At 36.6% G+C, this 27280-nt stretch overlaps 2 protein-coding genes across 4 annotated transcripts; both read left to right on the plus strand.

Moving 5' to 3' along the window:
* The first annotated feature begins 475 nt into the window (after window positions 1-475).
* Window positions 476-9998, plus strand: mfsd13a (major facilitator superfamily domain containing 13A). Its single transcript, XM_046854676.1, has 9 exons — window positions 476-781; window positions 3151-3391; window positions 3525-3601; window positions 3734-4186; window positions 4771-4891; window positions 5005-5101; window positions 5326-5497; window positions 5828-6021; window positions 8850-9998. Exons 2-9 carry the CDS (start codon window positions 3227-3229, stop codon window positions 9083-9085), a joined length of 1515 nt encoding a protein of 504 aa, XP_046710632.1. The 5' UTR covers window positions 476-781; window positions 3151-3226; the 3' UTR covers window positions 9086-9998.
* A 1014-nt stretch (window positions 9999-11012) lies between these two features.
* On the plus strand, window positions 11013-21106 carry trim8b (tripartite motif containing 8b). 3 transcript variants are annotated; one of them, XM_046854606.1, is made up of 7 exons: window positions 11013-11650; window positions 12343-13098; window positions 17628-17723; window positions 17967-18200; window positions 18685-18716; window positions 18805-18920; window positions 19047-21106. In XM_046854606.1, exons 2-7 carry the CDS (start codon window positions 12526-12528, stop codon window positions 19688-19690), a joined length of 1695 nt encoding a protein of 564 aa, XP_046710562.1. In that variant the 5' UTR covers window positions 11013-11650; window positions 12343-12525; the 3' UTR covers window positions 19691-21106. The 3 variants fall into 3 exon arrangements, with proteins under 3 accessions (XP_046710562.1, XP_046710563.1, XP_046710561.1); XM_046854607.1 differs by having other exon boundaries at window positions 12607-13098; XM_046854605.1 differs by having other exon boundaries at window positions 11013-13098.
* The last annotated feature ends 6174 nt before the right edge of the window (window positions 21107-27280 follow it).

Here is a 27280-nt window from a genome sequence, read left to right on the forward strand (position 1 = left end):
ACCCTCTCCCAACCCTAACTCACTCCTAACCTTAACACTTTCCCAACCCCAACTCACTGCCAACCCTCTCCCAGCCCCAACTCACTCCCAACCCTCTCCCAACCCCAACTCACTCCTAACCTCAACACTTTCCCAACCCCAACTCACTCCCAACCCTCTCCCAATCCTATCTCATTCCTAATCCCAACCCTCTCCTAACCCCAACTCACTCCTAACCCCAACTCACTCCTAACCCTTTCCCCTCTGCAAACCCCATCCACAAGCATTTACTGCTTTTAGGCAACTTCTTTTAGACACGTGTTGATTAATCCTGTTTTCCACACTTGAATATTTATGGATGTGTTGTAAAATTAAAAAGCAACAGAAGCTATCAGTTAATAATATTATTTGGACTAGAAAATTTACATTTGTGGTTTTGCCGCCTGAGAATGTCGTGTAGAAGAAGACGAAGGAGAAACTGGAAGAGAAGGAGGAAGCGGATTTAAAGGGGTTTTACGTCACCAATTTCCTCTTACACATGACAGCTGCTGAAACCCACTTTTATTTTCCATTACTGTACGCTATAGGAACAATCAGAACCGGGTTTTTACTAGTTTTATTTTCTGGCAACAACAGACACGTTTTCTCCAGAGGGTAGATTTTTTTGTTTTTATTATTATTGGAAAAGCTAATAAACCGTGGTAACTGGGTTGAAATGTTCACATGCCAACTGGGCAGCGTGTGAAAGGAACACGTCGCCCTGTGTAAAATAAAAGCAGATGCCGAACAGGACGTGTACAGGGTAAGTTTATTGAGGCTGTTCAGAGAATTACACAGTGGACCAGCTATAAACATTTACACTCGATTTTTGGATATATTTTTCTTAGGGAAAAGCTGAAATCACTAGCTAGGACTAGTTAGCTTGCTAATATATGTATGTATGCCGACCACAATAGTGTCTTCACGTCTAAATAATCACCTTTAGCCAAAAAAAATAATATTAATAAAACAAATAATGAATTAAAAGTGTAGTTTACACTAAGTTTTAGTTTAACGGTAGATTTAGATTGATGATTTTATGAATGTAGCTAGCATGTTGCGCTTGATTAGCATTGGTAAGCCAGGCTGCTTACCTAGCGACAAGTTAACGCCGGGTAGTTAATCTGATGTTAACCAGTGTTGGTAGTCGTTAAGATAACATGTTTTAAATAATTAAACTCGTTGCAATGTTGAACAATTTTATTAAACTTGGATTATGTGACTTGTGGAGGCTGAAACGGGTTTGCACGCCAGGTATATACTGTACATATATATATATCGCTGTATATGCATTGTGACGCCAGTTTACTGTATGTTTCGATACAGAAGCAGAGAGAAAGTGAATATGTTGGTGATTTTCATTCACATGAATCAGTGGGTAAAACCTCAGCAACGGCGGCATGGAGACAGATTTTTTGTGCATTATTTTGCTATATTAATATGGCACAGGTGTGGAACCTGTTACCATATTACATTACTGCCTTACTGTTGATCTCAGCTTGGATCAGATACGGGTTTGTACTACAGCAGTAATAGAGAAGCCACCTGTTCAGAGAGATGAGATGGATATCTATGTGCATGCAGTGGCAAGAACTCAGTGGTTTTGCTTCACACTTTAAATCGTATTGGACACCGACCAGAAATAAGAAATTCACTAATATATTCAAGGATAAACCGATCTGACCTGCTGTTAAAGTATGATATTGAACTACCCTTTGTTTATTAGTTGCTTTGTTTATTATTAGTGGTCATACATGCATGATACATAGAATTAGGTGTTTGTTTAACGCAATACACAGAGGTCCTATATGAAGATTAATTGAAGAAATATTACACTGGTTTTTCAGTGGAGGTATTGACCTTTTAATATTATTATTAGTCACACTGTATACGTTGATTCATGTAAAACATTTTAAGGCCTATGACTAAGCCTAACTAAGTGTTTGATAACGTGTTTTTAGTGCCATATTATATTATGATCCTCCAACAGTAAAATGCTAACTAGGTTTGTGCAGAACATCAAAAACATCAAGTTTTGTTTATATGCAACAAATGAGCTAAAAGCCTAAAACAGACACCGGACTGCGAATGCCTGGAAGAGGGTTCAGTGGACAGATGAGTCCAAATTGTACTTTTTTGGCAGAATAACTTGTGGACTGAGAACAAGAAAGACATTAGCCGGCTGCCTCACACCCAAGTTAAATCAAGTCAAGACGCTTTTATTGTTTTCTACCATATATAGCTGACTTAGTACAAAGTGAAAACCCACCCTCAAACATGGAGGTGAAAGGTAATGGTTGGGGTTGTTTTGGAGCAGGGAAAAATATTACACTTGAAAAAAATACTTAACCAACATGGCTTCTATGCCATACTTTAACACCATGCAATTCCATCTGGACTGGGGCTAATTGGAACTTAACCATACAACAAGCGTTATTTCGAGAGCTGGAGAGCTGGCCTGCCCTGTCACCGCAAACATAAATCTTATAGAACTGCTGTGGCATGAACTGAAGATCAGAAAGAAATCGTTGTAATCATCAGTTAGTGAAGAATACTTTTGGCAAGTTTTACAAGAGGCATGACGAAGTATTTCAGCCAAATGTTTCGAGAAACTGTGTGTTTTTAAAATAAAGTTTAATATCTGTATGTTTATATATTTTTTTTAAGTAAATCATCATACCATACCATATTTATTTTTAGTTTGTTGCATATAAACGAAAAAGAACATGCATATGTCTCTCAAAAATGATAAAAGACTAGGTGTTGCCTAACTTTTGACATGCACGGTTTTTGTAATTGCTTCATGAATCTTGCATCATTTGCTGTCTTCCTGTTCATGACTTACATGAGTGTTGAAGCAATCCAAAAATAGTTAATATCATACATTTGAGAATGGGTTTATTATTTAAAAAAATGTTCAGCATAATCAGGCAGAAAATCCTAGGATGTAAACCCAGCTTAAGGATATGGGTTGAAAACATTAAATAGAAACCTATTTTTTTTTGCAATATATTGTGTGATATTTGCTGAATTATGAAAGTTAACTAGATAAAGTTAAAACTTTTAAACATTAAATCTACGTTTAAAAGTGTCACCACATGACTACAGTGCTGTGTATTTGTTTTTTGACAGGATTACTATTTAGGACGATGACCACATTCTGCTTGTAGAGGAAATGCAGAGGTAGAGCAAAAGAATGTAAAAAGAGATGGGAAAGATGGTGTGGAACTGTTGCCTGGGTGCCTCCACAGCTGTGCTGTATGGCTCCTTGGCCCTTTTTGTCTCAATTCTTCACAATGTCTTCCTGCTTTATTATGTGGAAACTTTTGTGTCCGTTTACAAGATAGACAAACTTTCCTTCTGGGTGGGAGAGGTGAGTTAGTTTGTTTTGTTGCGTATGTAGATAATGCATTATTAATTAATGCATGCATTAAATAAACAAAATGCATTCTTTTATACCAAGATGAGTAATTTGGTCATTAAATGTTTCTGGCTTGCCCACACAGACTGTGTTCCTGATATGGAACAGCCTGAATGACCCCCTCTTTGGCTGGCTAAGTGACCGTGCTTTCCTTAGCACTCAGTAAGAAATTTCTTATTTGCTCTAAAAAGATAAATCTAGAATCTAGAGTACAACTGAACATTTAAATGTTTAAAACAACAGGAAAAACTTTAATTTGGGTTTTGTATGTTATGTATTTGTTTCATATCTCAGGTCTGGATCTCAGATCTCTTCACCTGAGGTTGTGTTGAAACGCCTGCAGTCTCTCTCAAGGAATGGGCCGCTTTTTGCTCTTTCCTTCCTGGCCTTCTGGGTGGCCTGGGCCCACCCTGGTCTGCAGTTCCTCATTTGCCTGTGCCTTTACGATGGTTTCCTCACACTGGTGGACCTCAACCACAACGCTCTGCTGGCCGACCTAGCCGTGTCTGCAAACGAACGCACACGCTTGAACTTCCATAGCTCCCTGTTCAGTGCACTGGGCTCACTTTCTGTCTTCCTGTCCTACTTCTTCTGGGACAAAGAGGATTTTTGGTCCTTCAGGCTTTTTTGTGTTGCGCTGTCTGCCCTGTCAGTGCTAGGCTTTGCGGTGGTATCCCGAATTCTGCGACACAGGTTCCAAACTGAGGTTCAGTCACTCAAGAAAGGAGAAAACGAATTGCTCAAAGAGTAGGTTCAGTTTAAATCTGCATTTTCTGCCAATGATGCATAAAAATACTTCTTATGTTGCTTAGATGTTGCCATGGTTCTGCCAAATGTCACTTTAATATTCATTCATTAAAACAGCATTTATGAATCTTTCATAAAAACTGTTTGGAAACTGCGTTTCACATTTATAGAATATAGATTTTTCCCCAACCTGAAATACTTTGTGTTTCACTCACAAGGAATGTGAAAGCTGCAGAATCCATTATATACAGTCTCCTTTTTCAATTTTCTAAAAAACAAACAGGAAAAAAAAGTCACTTCTATATTTCTGTTACTTTACTCACTATCGTCATTGCTGTGGGGCTCATGTGCTATAATAAAAGTATAAACTCTGTCTTCTGAAACTGTAAGCAATTTAAAAAGGGCAAAAACAAAAGGTAAAAACAGGACTTGGTCTGCCCCATCACCGAATACATGAGAAAAGGCTTCTCAAATTGCAGACCAGTCCCACAAGCCTCTGTTTGTGAGCAAAAAGAGACTAAAATTGCCTTTTCAATTGTGACTTCTTTCTCTCGTTTTTATTATTCTTACACTGTTTCTCTCAGATTGTCTGTTGGCCAGGCTCCTCTTGCTCAGACTGAGAAGCCCGTCACTCTAGGGGAGTATCTGAAGCAACTCTCCCGGCACAAAAATTTCATGTGGTTTGTTTCAATGAATTTGGTGCAGGTGAATATTGCTTTTGAATCCACAATTTTGTGTTTTGATATATTATTGGTTATGCATTTTAGAACTGCTTTATTCATCTTTTGCTTTTTTTATATTGCATTATTTATCCTAAGGTCTTTCACTGCCACTTCAACAGCAACTTTTTTCCTCTGTTTCTGGAGCACCTATTATCAGACCGCATCTCTGCCTCCACTGGCTCTTTTCTGCTGGGTAAGAACATGTGACCCTACTGAAACATTTGCCCAATTAAAATACTACTAATAAGACCTTAGCGTGATCCAGTTGTACATTTATAATCTTTTGGAATGTTTAATTTGGAAAAACAGGAATGGGTTATGGCAATTTTCTATTTTCATGAACTAATTTAAAAAGCTGTTACATAAACTCAGTATGTATCATAACTTTTGATGTCTTTTTCTGTTCAAAATTTACAGGAATCTCTTACATAGCTCCTCATGTCAACAACCTTTACTTTTTGACATTATGCCAAAAACTGGGTGTCTACCAAGTTGTTCGTGGTCTCTTTCTTTTGAAATTGGGCCTTAGTATAGCAATGCTGCTAGCAGGAGCAGACCAGGTCTACCTGCTTTGCTTATTTATTGCCAGGTAAGAGCTCAACATTACACACACTTCAGGACAAAGCATGTTTTTCACATATGATCTAAAATGTCTTAAATATGCTTATTTTTAATCTGGATATGTATGTTTTAATTTATTATTTCAGTTGCTTGTATGTTTCTGTTGCATTATTGTATGTATGCGCTTGAAATATAAGAATCACAATAGATATAATTCCATAAAACTTTGGTTGGATAATCAGTGCACATTTTTAAACCATTTAGTATTATCAATATACTAGTTCAAATATTTTTGATATAACAAAATAATAGAATAAAAGCTTGGCTATGCTTAAAATGCATGACTCCTTCTGTGCAGTAATCGAGTGTTTACTGAGGGGACCTGTAAGCTGTTAAATTTGGTAATCACAGACCTGGTTGACGAGGACTTTGTGTTGAACCGACGAAAACAAGCAGCCTCTGCACTGCTGTTTGGTATGGTTGCTTTAGTAACAAAGCCAGGCCAGACCTTTGCTCCTCTCATTGGCACCTGGCTGCTGTGTGTATATACAGGTATGTCTAAAAGAGTGTGTTCAGTTGGACATGTTTGAATTGTGAAAAGAAAAAAATGACACTCCCTTTATCTTAAACTGACTTGTGAGGGTGGAATAATATGTCAGTTAAAGATGACCTTTTAATATAGATATACAATTGTCCAGTGTCCTGCTGTTCCTTAACAGGCTGATATATAGTAAACTATTCGGTAAATGTGATTTTTATTGTTTAAGCCATATATTATCCTTCCCCACACTTTAAACACAGACAGAAAACATTTGCAAGAATATAGCGAGAGGAATTTTGTGTAAATTTGTAGAAATACAGAACACTGTATCACATTTATAGTGCTTGTTTATTGGTTGTGTCCTATAACTTCAAAAAAGAGGCTGAGATAATGATACACCTCACCGCATTCTTTACTTTCATTTGCAAAATCTGATGGTGTATGTCTTTAACTCCGCCTTTTTTGACGTCAGAGGACACTTCAACCAATAAACAAACAGAAAACCTTTGGTTTTCTGAACTGAAATGCTACTCATTTCTAATGGCATGTATGTTGCCAAAGTAATTATATTGGTTATATATATATATATATATATATATATATATATATATATATCGGCACCCTTGCAATTTTGTCAGAAAATGCAACACCTCTCTCCGAAAATTGTTCCATTTGCAAATGTTTTGGTATTCACATGCTTATTGTTTTTGTTTGCACTGTAACAACACAAAAGAAACAGAAGAAAAGTCAAACAAGAAATAAGATTTCATACAGAACTCAAAAATGGACTGGACAAAATGATTGGCACCTTGTCAAAATTGAAAAAAAAAATTGCTTTTTAAGCAGGTTCCTGTAATTTGTATTTAGACACACCTGTGGCAAGTAACAGGTGTGGGCAATATAGTAATCACACGTGCAACGAGTTCAAACGGAGAAACGTTAACTCAACCTTTGTGTTGTGTGTCACACGGAGCAAGGAGAAAAGAAAGAAGTGTAAAGAGTTGTCTGTGAATTTGAGAAAAAAGATTGTGGAAAAACATGGACAATCCAACAAAGTCCATCTCCAGAGAGCCATTGTGCGCAATATCATCAAGAGGTTCACAGCCCACGGCACTGTAACCTCTCTGGATGTAAACGGAAGATCAAAATGAATGAAAAATTACAATGAAGTATTGTTCAAATACTGGATAAAGAACCCTGGTTAACTTCCAAACAAATTCAAGCTGATCTGCAGACACAGGATACAACAGTGTCAGCTTGCACTATCCATCACCATCTGAATGGAAAAGTACGCTACAAAGGCATAAAAACAGCAAGACATAATTTTGCCAAAACTTATGTGACAAAACCACAATCCTTCTGGGAGAATGTACTGTGGACAGATGAGACAAAAGTAGAGCTTTTTGGTAAAGGACATCATGGCACTGTTTACAAAAAAGAAATGATGAAAGAAAAAAGCACAGCCCCTGCAGTCAATCATGGTGGAAGTTCAAAGATGTTTTGGGCTTCTAACACTGGATGCATTGACTGTGTGAAAGGTTTTATGAAAGCAAAGAATTTTCGGGCGCATTGTAGTGGCCAGTGTCAGAAAGCTACATCTCCACCAGGGGTCATGGGTCTTCCACCAGGACAATGACCCAAAAACACACTTCAAAAAGCACTCAGAAATGGTTACAAACAAAATGCTGAAGAGTCTTGAAATGGCCAGCAGTAAGTCCAGATCTGAATCCCATAGAACACATGTGGAGAGATTTCAAAACAGCAGTTGTAATCAGATATGACTTTTCTTCTCTTTTTTTTTTGTGTAAAATAAACGAGTACCAAAACATTTGCAACTGCAAAAATCTTCTGAGAAATGGGTTGCATTTTTTTGACAGAATTGCAAGGGTGGCAATATTTTTGCAATGACTGCATGTGTGTGTGTATAAAGTCAACTCCCAAAGATTTGCGTTTCAAACTCCCGACTCGGAAAATTTGCGGGTTCTCATTTGGAACCAAAGTAACAGCAAGTTGCGAATTATCTTAAAATTCAGAATCGGCAGTTGGACCGAATGTTCAGGGACGTAAGGAATAAGATTCTAAACTGTTTTCACTTACAAAATTCATAAAAAATTTCAAACACATTATTTTATTAAAGTGACATAATGTCTAGATAATATATAAATATATAAACCCCAATCATGGAATAACATTATGACCAACGAGTGAATAACACTAATTATCTCTTCGTCATGGCATCTGTTAGTGGGTGGGATATATTAGGCAGAAAGTAAACATTTTGTCCTAAAAGTTGAAGTGTTAGAAGCAGGAAAATGGGTGTAAGGATTTAAGCGAATTTGACAAGTTTCAGATTGTGATGGCTAGACGACTGGATCAGCGCATTTCCAAAACTGCAGCTCTTGTGGGCTGTTCCGTGTCTGCAGTGGTCAGTATCTATCAAACGTGTTCCAAGGAAGGAACAGTGGTAATCTGGGAACAGGGTCGTGGGTGGTCAATGCTCACTGATGCACGCGAGGAGCGAAGGCTGGCCCGTGTGGTCCAATCCAACAGATGAGATAAAGTGGTTCAAATTGCTGAAGAAGTTATGCTTAATTGGTCAGGACTGTTTTAGCAGCAAATGTTTTACCAACACAATATTAGGCTGGTGGTCATTATGTTATGCCTGATCGGTGGCTGTACAGTTTTGCCAGGGAAATATATATATTTCACTCTGTCCTTCATACAAGCACATTCATTACCCATTCAGTTTTCTCAATTCATCCACAAGGTTAATTAAATTCACCAGATTATTAAAATGTTTATTTTAGTGTAAATAATATTACTTGTCTGTCTTTACTAGGTTATGACATCTTTGAGCAGACTCCTCTTAAAGACTCAGCTGTAGCTGTATCGGGTACAGAGAGCTCTTTACCACTGCGCCAGGGCTGCTTTTACCTACTGGTGTTTGTTCCCATCTCCTGTGCTCTGCTGCAGCTACTGGCTTGGTCTCGCTTCACCCTCCACAGTCGCAGATTACGGGGCATTAAAGCCATGAGGGAAGGTATTCAACACCCAATTGATGTGAAGGCCATTTAAAACTACCTGACCCATTCTTCACTGCCTCATACAGACTCAAGATGAAGGCTGGAATCGTTTATAAAAGGATTGTAAGACAATAAACTCTTAATGAAATCAGCCTTATTTTCTTATTGTGATATCATCAACATGTCTATATTTGTAAACATAATGACCTAATGACCAAATATGTACTGTTAAAAAAAAATCATGTGGTGTGGGACCATATGGGAGAGGAAAATTCCTTCCGCTTTAACTGCACAATACAAGACTATAGTTTGGCACTGTTGCTCATGAAGGAAACAATGGTTTACTTACTAAGCTTTCATCATTTTCTATAAAAATCATAAGCTTGAGGTTGGTTTACCTATTTATTTAGCATTTTTATAGTATGCTAATCTTTTAAGTATTTCTGGGACTGCATGAGTTTCTACAGGATTTTAATTGATTAATTTGCACCAGTTTTTTGCCATAGGAAATTTTAGTGGTACGCTAATTCTAGAAAGGATCATACTTTTTTTTTTTTTTTTTTTTTTTAATGATAAAATATTTTTACCAAGCATTTTACACTAATTATCTCCAGGTATAATTCCAGTTACACCAGTAATGGCATATCTAGATAAGAGTAATTTTATATATATATACATTTTTTTTTTTAAACTGCCATTTTCATATGTGCTTGTTGACTTATTGATTTATACAAATCATGCATTAACTTTCCAAAAATGAAGAGAGACTTTACAGTACTGTCCTTTGAAATATTTTTTTAGTGTTTGATATTTAATGATATTTGTATTGCTTGTTTTGTGATCAAGGGGACCATTTGTAACTCAGGAAATTTTACATTATGTAATATTTTTTTGTTGTTTATGGTAGTGCTTCATACATTCATATTAATGTTTTGCAGAAAATAAACATATTCGTGTTGCTTGAATTATTTCTGATCTCTGCCAGTTTTTGTTACTGATATCAGAGGACATAGTCAAATTGCTTTAATTTAGGTCATATGAAAATTACATAATTTTAATACCAAAAAATGTGTAATCTTTGTAAGCAGATACATGTTGGGGGTTGAGCAACTTCAATAGCAGGATCACATGGATTTATCTTGATGCATTTTAGTTCATGTAAATGATATTTCTGGGGTTTTTTCTGTAATTTACATGTCCAGTTAAAGGTGTTTGTGTTGTTGGTTTTTTGTTAAGCATAACACAATACATTTTTTGATTAACTAGGATTTAACTAGCCATCAACATGTATTTTATTCAATGAGATGCCAGTTGTTGTTTTAGATTGTCAGTGGTTTTATGGTCAAGTATGTTTTTGTATGTAAATCTCTTCCCTATTTAATGCATAGTTCTGCTAATTTAAGTTATACTACCTAATAATAAACCAGATTTCATGGGGATGCACAAAGAAAAATACATTCCCATAGTGCATCGTTTTAACTCATTTATTTTTTAAATGTGTTTCATTTAAACCTTAATAACGCACAGAGAACAATTTTAATGTAGTCACTTTATGAACTGTTTTGTTTATTTAAAAAATTCAGGAATAAAAAGCTCATTGGCTCCAATATAAAATTTATATATATATATATATATATATATATAAATTTGATAAATGCATTTTTAGATTAAAAAGACTGCTCTGCATAGGGGAAGAACTATGGATTTGATATATTGACTGCAGCCTACCATACAACTGACTATTGAAGCCTGTGTCCCGAAACTATATCACATATCAACATTTACATTTCAGTTATTTAATCCTAAAGTTTAATTCCTTCATCTCGGATTTGGTCTATTTTACATTATTATTTGTTGACGTGTAGGAACCTATTTCTTCTAATCACAGCTTTCTGAGTGGCCACTGCTTCATTTTACTGTTTGGCCCTTTAAAAAAAAAAAGAAAAAAGAAAGGTTCTTCCTGTTTAAGCCCCGCCTCTTTATGTATCAGCGCTGTGACAGATCACGTGACTGTCGGAGTGCTTTATTGTTGGGAGGAGGGAACTCTGAGAGTGTGTGTGCGCGCGCAAGAGCGAGAAGCGAGGTGTGTTGAAACTCAGTTCTGTTTCTGCGTTCCTTCCCTCATCAAAGCCCGTCTAAATAGATAGGGGGGAAATCATAAATTAGACCATGGTGAGATAGAGGAAAGCGATCCACGAAGGAATTTACAGCGAGGACAGATTGGAGGAAATGTGCAGTGTTACATTACCCGTTTGACGCCTTGTGGACAGTAAAGGCAAGAGGCTGCTTTTAGCCAGGGACGTTTTTCTTTTCTTTTTTCATTTTTAAAGAGGAACGCAAGATGGCAGATGACAGGAGTGAATAACGAGACTAGCACGGCGCGGTTCCATTTACAATGTAAAGGATCGCACCGAGGATTTTGGTTGTATATCGGAACTGGACACATTGTACTTATTATTCTCTTCGACCGGATACAAATAAAAGAAAGGAAACTCGGTTTGGTCTCCCGGCAGTGAGGATCTCGGATCAAAATAGGTTAATGTTTTAGCTCTTGAGAACACTCGCTAGCTGGATATGGCAGATCTTTCCATTTAGTCCACCTACAGCAGATTGGTTGGTAAGCCTTTAAACCTTTTTTTTGTAGGCCGTTTCGGCAAGAAAGGCGACGGGAAGCGTCAATCCTGTTTTCAGACCCCAGACCAATAGTGTGTTCTCAGTTAGTTTTCAGAAACTAAAGCTAAAATAGATCCTCTAACACGTTTTTTTTCCACTAAAATGAAAGTAACCTAGGCCATAGATTTGTACTGGTGAAACTAGATTGCACAAGAATGACGCACTGTAGCTTTAATATGAAGGACAGTAGCACTACCCGGCATTAGTATATATTTCACTGATCTTATTTTGATCTGTTGTTAGGATCCTATCCGACTTTAATCAATCGAACTCTATTGAGGCCAATAGTTAATGTTGGGGTTATAAAAATCTGTGCGTAACAACTCCAAAGTCTTAACAGTGCGCCGGAAAGGCCCATAACCGTACATTCACCTACTAAAGGGAGGAACTGCCAAAGCATATCATTCAGATGTGTCAGCAGATTAGTCTGTTCATTATCGTCCCACATGATTCAAGAGTCACTGTGACAAAAAAGAAAGACTGAGTGATAATGAGATGTAGGTAAGTGCACTTGACCATAAGGAACAACATTGTTGTCTTTAACACACGGATTAGTAAATCTAGGGTGATTATAATGTGGCATCAAGTTTACTTTATGATTTCAAGCACTGCTGTTGTTCGGTGTTCCTTCTACAGAAACCTCAATGCCTGTGAAAGTAGGCCTTAAGACCCCCTTGGTTATCATTATTCAGTAGATGAAGCAGGGGCAGGTTTTGTCTGTATGGGTTTATAGGAGTCGTGGACTGTGCATCTTCAAAAAAAAGTTCTCAGCCTTTCACACGTAAATAACTTTAATCTTTGAGACGAGCTCGAGCCGAAATGGCTGAAACCTGGAAGAACTGTCTTGAAGAAGAGCTTATATGTCCGATCTGTCTGCATGTGTTTTCGGAACCGGTTCAGCTGCCATGCAAGCACAACTTTTGCCGCGTGTGTATAAACGAAGCCTGGGCCAAGGATGCGGCCATGGTCCGGTGCCCGGAATGCAACAACGCCTACAGCCAGAAACCAGCTCTGGAGAAAAACCACAAGCTGTCCAACATCGTGGAAAAGTTCAATGCGCTGAACATAGAGAAAGCTCCAACTGTGCTGCACTGTATCCTGTGTCGCCGCGGGCCACCAATGCCTGCTCAGAAAGTATGTCTTAGGTGCAAGGCGCCATGCTGCCAGTCACACGTGCAGACGCACCTGCAGCAGCCCTCGTCCAACGCCGGACACCTGCTAGTGGAGGCGGCCGAGGCTCGGGCATGGAGTTGTCCGCTGCATCACGAGTACCGGCTGTACCACTGCGAGGCTGAGCACGCTGCTGTGTGCCACTACTGCTGCGTGGCCAGATGTGCGCCACACCATGGACACGCCGTCTGTGATGTAGAGCTGCGGCGCAATGACATCCGGGTAAGCGCCCAAACACTAACACTGAAAAAAGCTATACATCTTGGTTGTTGGTTTGGTTAGGTTTGTCACTACTAACCCTGTTTTGTTTGGGTTTTGTTTATACCTTTTAATAAATAAAAAATTTTGGTTGTTAGGTTGTTTTGGTTTGTCACTAGTGACTTGGTTTGGTTTGTCACTAGTGGTCTTGTTCATACCAACGTGTGCCTTTAGTGAATAGCCAGTTAGAAATGCATGATATTTTAGGAGTGTAACTCGATGTTATATCTGTTTCTGTATGTATGTAAAGGCTCCGAATCTCTGTCCTTAACCCTGAAATGGGTGTGGCATAAACGTAAGTTTATTCATATTATTTAATATGAACCCTTTTAAACTCTATGCCACTGTAAAAACATGGGGAAATCCTTGAAACAAATGATCAGTTTTTTGTGAGTAAATATATTTGTATTTATTTAAAACACACACAATTTACATTTTCAGATGGTAACCACTTTTGATCAGATTGTAGGACTAATTGGTTTTAATTGTTTACTGAGTTACTAAATGCTTACTAAAATAAAATAAATTTTTATTATGTAGTTTCCTTCCAAAATAAAAGTACATCAGATTTTAAGCTTGTGAAACAAGGCAACACTAATATCCAGAATGCCTGCCAGTAGGCGTACCTGTCAGTTTATTTATTTATAATTTTTTCTTTATAGCCATCAAGTTTTATTAGGTAATTTCAGAGCCTTACTTCTTGACCCATCTATCTGGGTAGAGTTTTATCAATGTTCCAGGACTGGTTCTTCATTCCTTCTCTCCCTTTTTGCTTTCATATGAGTGATTTCCAGTTGGGCTGAATTGTGAAACACTCCCAGAGTTCTCCTCTGGCCTTATCTCTCTGGGCCAGGTGCATCCTCGCTTGGCATTTGGGGCAGAGAGGGGGGTGGTGGGTTGCAACCAAAGGATTAAATGAGGAGCCTTATTTTTTTTGGCACAAAAAAAGAAATGGAAAACAAAAACTCATTTGAATCTTATTTACTTTTAACAGTTATTGCTTTTCTATATGTGTTAGAATTTGTAGACATTTTGTGTTTATATAATTAACTATGATTTATCAGTTTAATGTCTGTTCTGGTTTTAATTAATTCTGGATGTGGTTGTCGGTTGGTTGGTCATTTAATGGATCAACCTATGTGAATGAAGATAATGGACTTTTTTGTTTTTGAAAATCCTGTTTTGCTTAAACCCTTTATAAGACAAACTAGTATTATGACTGTACTGTAGTGCATTGTTATGCTTCCTATAGTCTTTTTTAAATAAGATTAATATACTGTACTCTGATTAAAATCCCAGTTGAAATTTAGATTTACAGTTGCATGTGCATATCTGCATTTTCGTTTGGGTACAGGCAAGCTATTAGCTTTAATGGACCGCTAATCACTCTGCTAGGGCCGAAAAGGCAGGAAGACCAGCTGTACCTGAACTGATGGTATGGATGTGCCTGCTCTGTTCACCCTGACCTTGATGCTGTCAGTAATTCTAAGAGCCCTACCCCCACTCCCCCTAGAGAAAGGGATAGCAATACCACTGTGCAATATTAGGTTCCCCCTATAGGCTTCTGCCAGCAGCCTGAACTCATCAGTCACTACAATTAGGTCATATATTTGACTCTTGCTTGCATTATTGTTTGGTGAACATGAATGTGTGTTTTATGGATAACTATTAATTCCAGCTACCTTTAGATTAAATCATTAATGTATGTGCATGTGTTACATATTATAGTAATTAGATATTTATTTTTAAAAGTGTTTTATATTGTAATAAAACAGGTCCCTTACCAGTCCCCAGTCTATTTGGCATCGTAAAGATCATGATGATCATCATAATGCCATATTTGTAGCCAGACAGACCATGTTAATTCTAAACGATCATATTAACCCAATGAGAGATACAGTATTAGCTCTGTTACACTGTTAGTTTTTGAAGCTTTTAAAGTTGTTAGAATTAATCTATTTCACTGTGCATTTAACCATTATTTTAATAAAACGTATCTTCTAGTAAGACTGCATAAACCGTTTGCTTGTTCACTAAGCAGTCAATTCAGAGTTGAATTAAACCCACAAAGTGATTAGTTAGCACAAACAAAATTGTACAGGTTAGTGTTCGGACCATAAATGTTACAGTCTCACATGCTACTTGGCAGTTGTGTGGGATTTGTATATGCAGGGTGGAGTTTGACCTTGGAGGTGCATCAGGTTTTTTTGTCCACTATCAGGGTTAGGTGAGGAGTCCGGCATCACTGTTTTATTATGCGTAACCCCAAATTTCATGTTTTAGGCTGTAAATTAAAAAAAATGTTGATTTTAAAATTTCTTCTGATTTTACATGATTTAAGAGCATACATAAATATGACATATTTAGGTGCATTATTCCTGTAAATCCATTGAAAGATTTATATTTTTTTCTTTTTCTGGAAAAGACAGCTTAATCATAGCCACTGTCTATCTCAAGGACCACAGTTTTATGTATTAACTAGATGAACTATATTTACATGGTCAGTTTCTTTTTAAACTATTAATGTTTTTTCATAGGATAATACATCATATTAAATGAAACATTGTTTGTTTTATTTGTTCAACAAATAATTTTTTTTATGCATAAGCTCAATTAAGGATGTTTGTGCAACAATTTTTTAACAATTTACTAGGCTCCTGCTAATTGTTTATTTGAAGATATGTTTACACCAAATAGCCAGATGCTGTTGTGAAAACCCATTTCAGAGATGTGGAATTTTGAATAGGCTGCATTTAAAATCAATTTAAGTAGCAACATAAGCAAACTCTGAATACAGAGAACTTTATCTGCCGGATTTTAGTATACTTTTTAAACTCAAGTTCAAATTCAGCCCATATCTCTTGAGTATGGCGTTCGTATAGATTGATTGACAATGACTGATATAGTATATTGTGCACTGAGGGCAGAGGCATTTATCAGTAGTGGTCAGATTAGAAATTTGATTCCTATCACTTCAGAACCCATCATGATTGTTTGTGCTCATATTTCTTTCAATTTTGTGTGTGTGTAATAAATAAATATATATATATATATATATATATATAAAAAAAATACATACATATACACAAAGTGTAAAGCAGATGGAATTAAATTTAACCTTACAAAATATATTTTATATATATATTTTTTTTTATTTTGTGCAGTTTGATGTGTTTGTATGATTTATAGGCTGCTGAGATGGTTATGGGCATTCAATTACCTATACTGTTTGTCTTATTTAGTTTGTGGCTGGATACACCCAGATCCAATATCATTCAAATTTGACAAGATGCAGAGATCATGTCTGGTACATGATGTGGCCTGTTATTGGGATTCAAAATCCATGTATTTTGTTGTTGGGTCAGTGAGTGCATTTGGCTGGGTCTGAGTGTCTGCACAGTTGCAAGGCAGAGTTGAATGATTACTGATGTGTGTATCTATGGGGGTACTGCTTTGAGAAATTGCTAGAGCAAAATCCGGGGTTTTAAAAAAAAAAAAAAAAAAAAGAGAGATAGAAAATGGGGGTGTTACAGTAAAGCTTCATGGTGTCATGTGAACTAGACACTGGTCTGGTTCAGAAGCTTTAAAGCATCAACTATGTGGTGTGGTTCTAGAATTGTGCTGGATGCAAGCATTTTTATCTGCCAGCCAGCTTGCATTCATTACAGAGCTTTGCTCCAGTATGCACACAGCGAGGGTCACAGCTATTTGTCTCTGACATGCAGGCCGACAAAGACAAAATGGGGGATGATAGTGTGAAATAAATGTGTTTCTTCTGTTTCTTTCCTGTCCTCTTTGCTTTCTATAGTTCTCTTCCCCCTGCTTCATATTCACCTGCTGAATACACAGAAAAATAACAAAGCCGCTAAAGTAAAAAAAAAAAAACAGATTTGTTGCCATGACAGCACTTCCACCTCCTCTTTAGGGGCTCTCTTGCATCATGCTTTTAATTTACACCAATTTAGTGTTTTATTGTTGTTATCACTGACATTTGTTCTAGTGTTAAAGGCCCATTTGTTAGTGTTTTAGATTTTGTATGGAATTTAATATTAACAGGACAATTATTAAGATTCTACTTCTATCATATGCTGATTGGGTTTGACCCTATTTAAACTAAATCTCTTTAATATGACTTTTCTGTTTGTATTATTTAGAGATGTAGATTAGAATGTAGAGATTGCATTTAATTTGAACCCATTTAAGAATGGATTGGTTCAGATGATTTTGCTTTGTAACATGTCATTCATGACATGGTCATTTCATTCCTGTTTTTAGATAAGCATTGTTCTCACCATGGAAACAAAATGTCCTTACTAAGCATCATAGCATTGTCTGGCTCATACGCAAGAAATGCTAAAGCATGTAAAATTCCAGATATTTAGTTTGTCCTTGCTTTAATGGTCTCATGAGAGAGTTTAGTTGCAAGAGCAGTTATTTTAAGGTGTTATTTAATGTTTAAGTGTGACTGTATTGTTCTCGTTCTGCTTCCATAGCAAACGTTAATGAAGCAGCAGGACCGGATCGAAGACCGAGTTCAAGATATAGAAGAGCAACTCTACAAACTAGAGTCTGACAAGTGTCTTGTAGAGGTATGTTTGTTTCATCACCCTTGTACAAACATTATATTTTCCAACATATGCTGTATGCTTTGTTTAGCCGATAAGCCATGTGTGTAATCTCTGTGAATCTGACAGATTTAGTTTACCTTTTTGGTTAATTTTCTAATGAACACCATGTTGCCATGTTAGTCAACAGCCAGATGTTGTGTTATTTGATTAATAATCATTAATAATTGTTATTGATGATTTATGATATTGGACTGAATATTCCAGGAGAAGGTGCAGCATCTAAAAGAGGAGGTACAGCTGCAGTATCAGAAGATGCAGCAGCTGCTAGAAGAAGACTTGGGAAAGACACTGGAGGTGCTGGATCAGGCGCATACCAAATTCTGTCAGGAGAACTCTACCCAGGTTTTGCAGCTCAACCAGAAACGCCAGGAGGCCAAGAAACTTCTTAGCTCCATTCAGATGGTTTCCGATAAGGCAGAGGACATCAAATTTATGAGGGTGAGAACATTGATTCTTGGTTACCTATGTTTTTTTTATATAGCCAATAATAACCTAAGTGACATCAAATTAACATAAAACAGACTGCATTAGTAGTAAGTTTACAGTAATCAGTAGTTCGCCTTTATATGTTTCATTTCTGTGGCACTTAATTTTTAAAGGTTTTTGCAAACTTTGGAAATTGTAGACCTACCATCTTATTGTTTCTGAGCTACACAGCCATATGAGTGTTTATAGTTAACTAATAGATAACATACTTCCTTTAGAAATGCCTCAAAACTGTGTGACTTTTACACAATGACACTCTGATGTCATTGGACTTTATGCCATCTCACCGCAGTTCCTCATTATCGTCACTAAACTCAGACGTCATGTTCAAATCCTGTTTTCCCCCAAAAAACCAAACGTTTTTCTGGGAGCTTTTTAAGAACTGGAATGTGAGCATTAACAAGTTTTGCTGTGCTTTTTTTTTTCTTCATTTTAGAATACAAAATCTGTAAAAATCTTAATGGACAGGTAAGTCTGCATTTCTTGCATATCATATCTTTGTCATAAAGTCTTGACAGTGCAAGTACATATGAGTCTGACACACTGTTTGTTTTAGGTCTCAGTCATATATTGGCAATACCTTACCCTCTTACAAGGTGGGCAGCCTCAATTCGAAGCTGTTTCTTTCTGAAATCACAAAGAGGGAGAAAAACCTGTGCAAAATTCTTGAAGGTAGTTATAAAATAATTTCTGTAATTTGTCTAATGTATACATTTTTAGCAGTTTTGTTTTTATTAGATTATAATTAGATGTGTTCTCTTTTAATACCACTTCCTTTTTTCTCTTCTTGTGTCTTAGCTCCTTTTAGTGCTCCTGCAAACTTCTTCCAGACTATTCCAGCCTATCTGTGTGCAGAGAAGCGTAGGCACTCAGTGGCTTTCTCTGAAGCTGGGGGCAGCAGTAAGGCTGGGTCTAGTTTTATGGAGTCTTCCTCTTCCTCTTCCTCTGTACCTGCTGCTAAACAGCCATGTCTGAGTCTTACTCCAGCTCCAGGTTCCTCCACTAGTGAGGGCCAGTCCTCCCAGCATGCTCTGGGACCTTGCAACTCTGGAAACAGCAGTGCTGCCACCACCTCTCAGTCCATGCATCACTCTGGTTCTGTATTTCCTCATTCTCATTATCCAAACAGCAGCACCTCACAGCTGGCTCAATACGGAGGACGCAAAATTCTAATGTGCACAGTGGATAACTGCTACTGCTCGGGTGTGCCCTCAGTGTCCAACCCTAGAGGGCATCCGCCATACCCTAGATCCAGCTCCTTCCCCTGGCCAGTGAGCTCACAGGAGTATTCCCATCAGCCCCTTCCCTCCACACCTGCAATGTCTCAGTCTCTCCAGAGTCTGTCTATGCGGGACTGGATAGATGCCTCACAGCCACACAGGCATCCTGACTTCTATGGCCTCTACAGTCAGTCTTCCAGCAAGCATTATGTCACCAGTTAACCCCAGTTCCAGTGACTGCTGTCAGTCACAAGATTGGCTAGGTTTTTAAGCTGTGGGAACTTTAAGGAGTGGGAATTAATTTTTTTTTTTTTTTTTTTTTGTACATAACTTGGATCAGTAATTTTTATTTCATTTTGGTCCACTGTCTAAGTCCTTTAAAACAATAAATGTTACAAATTGAAGCATAACTTTGCACGTAGGAACCGATGATGTTCCCTTTAACATGCGTTGCTACTTACAACAGAATAATACTAACCATTTTTCGGAATGGACAAAGAATAATAGTCATCTGTTTATCTTCAGTAATGCTGCACTTTTGTGCAAGTTCCTAATCATTTTAAAACAATTGTTTACTGTATCCAAATCAACGGTCAGCTCTTAATGAAATATACTGTTAGAAAGAAAAGTGATTCTTACCATTCACACTATTATAACCCACTATATTTTATTTGACTACTTATTTCACATAAGTAGTGTTTTTTTTTTTTTTTTTTTTAATCAGTAAGAAATTGTTGTATAAGCAAGATATTTTCAAATTTTTACAATCATCTATGTTTGTTTTCATTTAGCAGAAGATGAACAGTCTTTAGTGTGTTTTTTTTTTTTTGTTTGTTTTTTGTTTGTTTGTTTTTTTTCTTCCCAATAAGAGAAAGGTATACTTATTTGTATAAGTTTGGGTTACTTGTATATGTAACAGGTAATTTTGTATTTTTAGAGGGAAAAAGAAAGGAAAATTTAATGATGCAATTTTTTCATTGTTCTGTTTTTTGTTTTTTTTTTTTTATTTGTGTGTACTTCCCTATAGAGAGTATCTTGATGGAAATGCCCTGTTGGCATGTGATTTCTTGGTGTAGCTGTGACTAAATGTCCAAGCAGCTGCCCAACATGAATGCCCAGCACACAGACAGTGCTGCCACACAAAAAATACCTTTGTAACTTTGTGAAAACAGGATGCATTGGGTTTTACGTTCTATTACTGTTAACCTAATTCATTCAGAGCTATTTGGACCTGATTTCCCCCCAAAATTTGAAGGAAATCTGGAAGTACATTCCTCTCCATTTATTAGTAATGCAGTTCTTCTTTCTCCTGATTCATGTCATTAATGGCAGCAATCAAAGAATATCTGGCTTCCTGTTTGTTATTGATTGCATGTGGGATCAAGTTTCTGAGCACTTGTAGTAAAATAATAAAACTGCAAGAAATTTTAAATGACTTGAAACAGGGAAGGTTCTTTTTTGTTAATAAATAATATTCAGTAATGAAAAGCACTGACTAATGAATCTCTATAGATCAAAGCAAGAAACTGGTTATGAAATGTGTGGGTTTTTCTTTTTTGTAAATATTTTGTCAAACTAAAACAGAGTTGTAACTGGGTAACTGTTTGGTTTTTTTATATAAATAAATAGTAATTTCAATAATGTTGTCAAATGGTTTAAAACAATCAGCTTAATATTTTATACTGTAGACCATTTTTACTTCACATGTTTTTCAGTAACTAGGGAAATTAGTGTAACTGATTCAATGGTTTATTGAGTTTGACATAGTTGTGCTGTGACTTAATGGATGACTGAGGATGTGTGTCAGAGTTTAAAGTTTTAAAAAGTGGCCTACAAAATTAAAGGGAAAAGAGAACAATCTTGTAGATGATAAGACAAATTACTGCAGTTCATCAGTTTAGAAAAAAAAAATTCTATAAGCGTGTATGACTTCTTGATTTTGCCCTCTCAACTATAAGTAAACTTTTCCCTCAAGAATTAAGAGAAGGCCTGCTATGCATGAGACAAATCCTACATTTTTGGCAATGCATTTCAATGAAAGGCATTGACTTGTCAATTGTCAGCAAGTTAGGTTCAGGACAACTGTTCACTTGTCTCTCATGACAGACTGGCTTATTACTAGAAGGTATGACTTCCTGTGGGTTTTTTTTTTTTTTTAATTTAAAAGTAAATAGCAATTTTTACAGTAAGACATACTGAGTTATTATTACTTAAAGTTGTGCTGCAAAATTTAATCAGAGGTACACTGTGCTGCTGCATCCAGCCAGCGTTATTGTTATTACAGCATGAAAAACTAAGCGCAAACATTTAAAAGGTGGACCAGTGACTGTAATGGCTAAAGACTGCAAGTTTCTGTCTTTCTGTATGTTTTCCTTTTTCAGTGTTTAAATGGCTTCTGAATCAGGTTCTTCCCTTTACATTTAAGCTTCTCTTTTTAGAGAAAAACCAAAACCAAAAAGCAGCTATGGCATTTTGGGAACATCACAAGGCAAGAGATTTACTATAATTTACAGGAGTAAAGGGAAGCGCAGACCAGAGTAGAAATATCCACCTCCTCTAAAGGGCATTATCCACTGCTAATCTTAGTATAATTATATTGGTCCAGTGGGTGGATGGAGAAAGACTGTGAGTTCTCACTGTCTGTTAAAATAGATGACGCTTCAGTCAGGAGTTGAAAACTTTTGATAATTCTCACTGCTGTTTGTAATGAGAGCATTATTTTTTTGTTATCTGTAATGTTTGTGGTTCAAATATTGTAATGAAGTGTCAATTTATCTATTGGCTAAATTGAAAGCTTTCCCCTAAAAAATAATGATTCTTCCTAGTGTTTTTCTATGGGTTAAAATAATGTAAATAGCTTGTTTACTACTTGGCTGATTTAGACATAGCCTTTGTATGTGTTGGCAGTTCATAGGCTTTTTTAATGCTTTTAGTTGTACTTATGAGAAGAAAGCAGCCCACAGAGACTTTTAAAGATCCCCTTAATGGCATGGAATGTCTCCCACATGGCTTAAAATGTATTTGCTTATTGATCTATTTTGACAGCAGTGAGTACAGGGCTGTGTGCTCTTTTCACAATGTATAGCTGGCTATTTGAGACCCTTCACTGTGCTGCTGTTCACTGAAACTCCCCACTGCTCTGCTTCTGTGCAGCCCCTTTCCAGCTCTCAAAAATGTGGGGGAAGGAGCTTCGTGTGTGCGTGCGTGCGCGCCTATTTGAAATTTCTTTGGTCATGTTTCAGAAGATACTGTCTCTTGTGCCACTAAATTTATCTCAACTCTTTCTGTGGGTCTCCTGATGTGTGTGTAAATGAGAGGAAGCCAGAGATCTTATGGCCTGTGCGCCATTTTTTCATATGAATGAATTTGTGGAGGTGTCAGTGAGGTTATTTTCAACTCTAGGGGGGAAAAGGGGGGAAAAAAAGAAAAAAGTTAGACGCTGGCCTCTAAATAATCAGCCTGGTCATGCCACAGTGCCTGCTCCCACACACCAGCTCAGTCATCACAGTGAGACAGACTTCTATTAAAAAAAAAAAGGCATTAGTTTTTGCTAAGATAGAAAAGTATACATGTAGTCATACTTAATTATTTACATGAGAATAGCCTAAACAACTGATTACTACATTACATCTTTTACAGAAATCCCAGTCAGCAAGTTTCCTTTGGCCTAGTTGCCACATAATAATCATGGGCCACATGAGTTTGTGTATCTCAAAAAACTGTATTGCATCTAAACAGCCATAGCAACAGTGATACACATCCATACATTACAATATCACATATAATTCAGGCAAATTATAACATTTCATATAGTTCAAAAGTATACCACCAGAGAGCTTATGCAACACAACTTAATCTCTGTGTGCGCAATGTTTTGTTACAGGGCTTGTTTTTATACTAGCAGCATTACTCAAAAAAATGGTTACCTCCTAAGTGGAGTGTATTTCTGGTGGAGAGTAAAAACTTCAACTTTATTTAAAACTCATTAAGTAAATGCAAAAGCAGTTTGTTTACAAAATAATGATTTTCAATTTAGTGTGGATTTGTGAAATAATATTGCAGTTGTACCAAAACCACCAAATAATAAAAGGAACAATAATGTCACCCTTTAAAAGGGGATTAAAATGCCTCATATTATAGGTTATGGGTACACTGCACTTAAAAAATGACAAACATAAATTGAAGTATATTAAATAAGGTTCCCAATTATTAAAGAAAAGAAAAGTGTTCAGTACAACTGTTATTTTGGAATAAGATAATATATAGATTACAGAATTATAATAGTAAAAAAAAAAAGGTTAAAAGCAGTTAGTACTATAGAAACATTTAACATGATACTTATACATACTTAAAATGGTTGGTGCACACACACAACACCTGCAGCATAATTACTCAACCAAGATTAATCTAAGTCTCTCTCATCCTTCTTACTCCGCCACCTCCACGTCATTATCATAATCATTATCATCAGCAGTTGCTAATCTGAGGAGTCTTTTTCCCTTTTATTTCTATGCTCTAATGGTCTTTAGTGTTGTGCTTTGAGATGGTCCTGAATTTATCAGCAGTCAGGTGCCTCTTCCAAAGCAAAAGAACACTATATTTTTGGAATCATTAGGTATTGCGCACTTTTACTGAACCTAACTGATTTTGCACAGTTATACCACAGCAATAAAAAATAGTGCAATAAAGTTAAAAATGGCACATTTGGCTCATCATTTGTGTGGACAAAAGGTTACTAACATTAAATAAGCCAACTAACCAATTAATTCAACACATTTTGCAGAATTGTACAAATTAGAATAATAAATGCATAATTATAATTCACTCTATGAGCGTAATGACTGTGAAACACATAAGCAGCTCACTTCCTATGTGACTAATTCAAAGAATACAAGCAGTGGGTTGTATCTTATAATAGTGCACCACATGCAGTGTAAAATACATAAACAAAGAGGAGATATTTAGTGCATTCCTGTGGGGTTTGCAAAAGAAATTCCAAGTGTGGTGTTCCTGCACTGTATTCAGGCCACAACACACCACTCTGTCACACAAACTTCCTTACTTAATCACACATTTGATAGCTATTACATTGTCACAATGACAATCTTGCTAGGGGCATTGTAAGTAAAATTATCCACTTATTCACTTCAGAAACCAAAGATTAAGTTTATAATTCTACCTTTATGAGTTACTAAATGTAAAGCTTTCTTGTGTTTATTAGAAGGCCAAGATTACAGCCAAAGTAGTCTTCCCACTGATAGAGCTCAATGTTGAGTTCTGCAAATCAATATTTTATATATTTATTTGCAGATGAGGAAGTGACAATGCCCAATCTATCATTCAAAATCTTTTGGCGGTGTCTGAAATGAAACAGACATCTTTGGTTGTCCATTTGAAGTTTGCTTTTTTTTTCTTAAATAAACACACACCATGTCAAAAATGTTCCACAAACCAGTCAGGCTTGGATGAGTCATTAATTCTGATGTAATTATAAATGAACTTTTGTAATGACCTCAATAAACCTATGGTAGTTATTTCCTGTTGCGCATACTATAGTGAATGTCTGCTCTATATCAAATCGTGGTGATGAGCTTCTTCTTCCCCTGTGTGACAGTGGAGATGCTGGGAACCCTGTAATTCAACACTCATCCCTCCCCCTACCCTCTCAGGGCCCACTGAGCTGTCACACACACCTGCCAGCCACTCTGGGTGTTGCCTCTGCTCCCTTTCTTCCTTTTCACCATTTAGTAATCTCGGCCTATTTATCATCCCTGCCTCTGTCTAACACGAAATGTGGAAATTGTCTGTCATGTGGTTGCATTATAGTGTGTTAAGTCAAACATAGAGAAACACTGTGTATCTGTTTAAATAAAATAAAGCATATGTGTGTAATTTTAGAGAAAACCTTACAATAAAATATTACGAGGGACACAGTATCTTCCAGTAGTGCACACCTTTTGAACACATTTTGAAAATATGTGGGAAAGCAACATAAACTTCAAATCTATTACCTTATTAGGAATGAAAGCTGATTGCACTGCTGCTCTGTCACTTACTGCTAAATGTACTCTGATAGGTGGAAAACAGTAAAATGCACAGTTTGACAGAAGCAGAGGGAGAACAGCCCTGTAAAATGTCAAAAAGCAGCTGCAGAACAGCTGCCCAGTTCCCGGTACACAGACACTGTAAACATGAGAAAAGAAATTTAACTGTGCTTTTTGATCAGCACCACATATATACACTTACAATCCTTTAACAGGAACTGCCAGGAAAACATGTTAGTTTTTTTTGGACTATAGAAAACTGGTCCCCTTTAATCATTTCCATTATAATAATAGCACCACCATTTTTTAACATAATTGAAACGGTATAACAGTCATGGAGATGCATCCTACAGAAGAGTTTCCTGACCGTATGGTGCAGAAGGCAGCAGTGTGGGTGTTGGGCCCTTTGTGTCTGGTTGAGGTGCATAATTATGTCTCCTCCACTGCACCCCTCTGACAGCCAGCATCTTAATAGCAGTCAATAACAGAGGTGTGAGTGCCTAAAGTGAAGCCAGGGTACGCATCTATTAACGGCATGCAAATTGTATTTGTCTTCAGTACGACACGAATAGAAGACCATTTATCAGCCACGATCATTCAATAAATCAAAGATGTGCACTTGTTATATAAAACCCTTCTGAGAAAATGTATATAGTACTTTGTTCCTAAGGAAGATACTGAGGAGGTATATTTTTCACATGGTATTGGCATTCTATAATAGAAATAATAAGCAATGAAAGTGAAATCTTGACAGCCATGCAGTTAGAAATTAATGAGACCTTTTAATGGACTTAAGCGTAACTAGGTGCCACTGAGTTTCCATGGTTACATACTGCATGTAATACCCACAGAGATTAAAGTGAAGTATAATTGTTTATTGTAAACTGATGCTGTGTACTGTAATGGTGCTACTGCTTATTCTAAAGTATATATTAGTGCATACACCTGTGTGTTATGTTACCAATTTACCTATTTCATATTACAATAATTAGATTGTCAACTGTAAGTAAACTATAAATGTTTCTCTATTTTGGAAAACATCTATAAACATAGCATATACTATGTTTCGTGTTTATACTAAAACGTAATTTAATGCGCCAATTTGCATCAGTATCAAGTGAATTATTACACTAGGTGATTCTGCCTAAGAATCTATTTTCGAGATGCATTTAAAGAAGCATGTTTGCAATTATTTTAAAAAGGTGGCGCTTTTACATTTAGAACTAAATATTTTAAGCTTCTTGAAGGAATGTTGGAGCTGTATTGTTTATATAGTATATCAGGAATGATATCTGGAGGAATTGCAACATGGTGGTGATTTGATGCAGTCATTTTAAATGATAAATACTTTTGAATTGAATTGCCATAATTACTTGTTTTACGTGTTCTCAAAAGAAAAGGACAGTATCTGTCTCGGGACCTATACAGTCTCTAAAAAGTCTAAGTCTTTCTTTAGAGTGCTTAAGTATGTTACCAACAATCATACCATGTGATTTATGACTTTAAGATTACTGGTTGATAATTGTAGGTATTCAGGGGCAATAACTGTAAAACTGCTAGCCAAATATTCAATGCCTTGTACTTTACGGTTCTACAAACTTGACATGGATTCTGCCTTTCTGCTTTTTTGGAATGCTCTGAAACAGTAAAAATTAAAATTTTAAATAAACAACAAATCAGGCTAATCAATTTAAACACACCAACAATTAAATAGTATAAAATAAAAAACATTTTATTTGACAGAAGGACTACCAGTTTAAGCACCACC

The sequence above is a fragment of the Silurus meridionalis genome, chromosome 7 (assembly GCF_014805685.1).
Source record: "Silurus meridionalis isolate SWU-2019-XX chromosome 7, ASM1480568v1, whole genome shotgun sequence".
Lineage (NCBI taxonomy): Eukaryota > Metazoa > Chordata > Actinopteri > Siluriformes > Siluridae > Silurus > Silurus meridionalis.

What these genes read in the sequence shown, in the direction of transcription:
- trim8b (XM_046854605.1), top strand. Translation starts at nt 12,526, where the DNA reads ATGGCTGAAACCTGGAAGAACTGTCTTGAAGAAGAGCTTATATGTCCG. An exon ending in CTGACAAGTGTCTTGTAGAG is followed by an intron (nt 17,724 to 17,966) that starts GTATGTTTGTTT and finishes TGAATATTCCAG; the next exon opens with GAGAAGGTGCAGCATCTAAA. An exon ending in AGGACATCAAATTTATGAGG is followed by an intron (nt 18,201 to 18,684) that starts GTGAGAACATTG and finishes TCTTCATTTTAG; the next exon opens with AATACAAAATCTGTAAAAAT.
- mfsd13a (XM_046854676.1), top strand. Translation starts at nt 3,227, where the DNA reads ATGGGAAAGATGGTGTGGAACTGTTGCCTGGGTGCCTCCACAGCTGTG. An exon ending in TTTCCTTCTGGGTGGGAGAG is followed by an intron (nt 3,392 to 3,524) that starts GTGAGTTAGTTT and finishes TTGCCCACACAG; the next exon opens with ACTGTGTTCCTGATATGGAA. An exon ending in GCTGCTGTGTGTATATACAG is followed by an intron (nt 6,022 to 8,849) that starts GTATGTCTAAAA and finishes TGTCTTTACTAG; the next exon opens with GTTATGACATCTTTGAGCAG.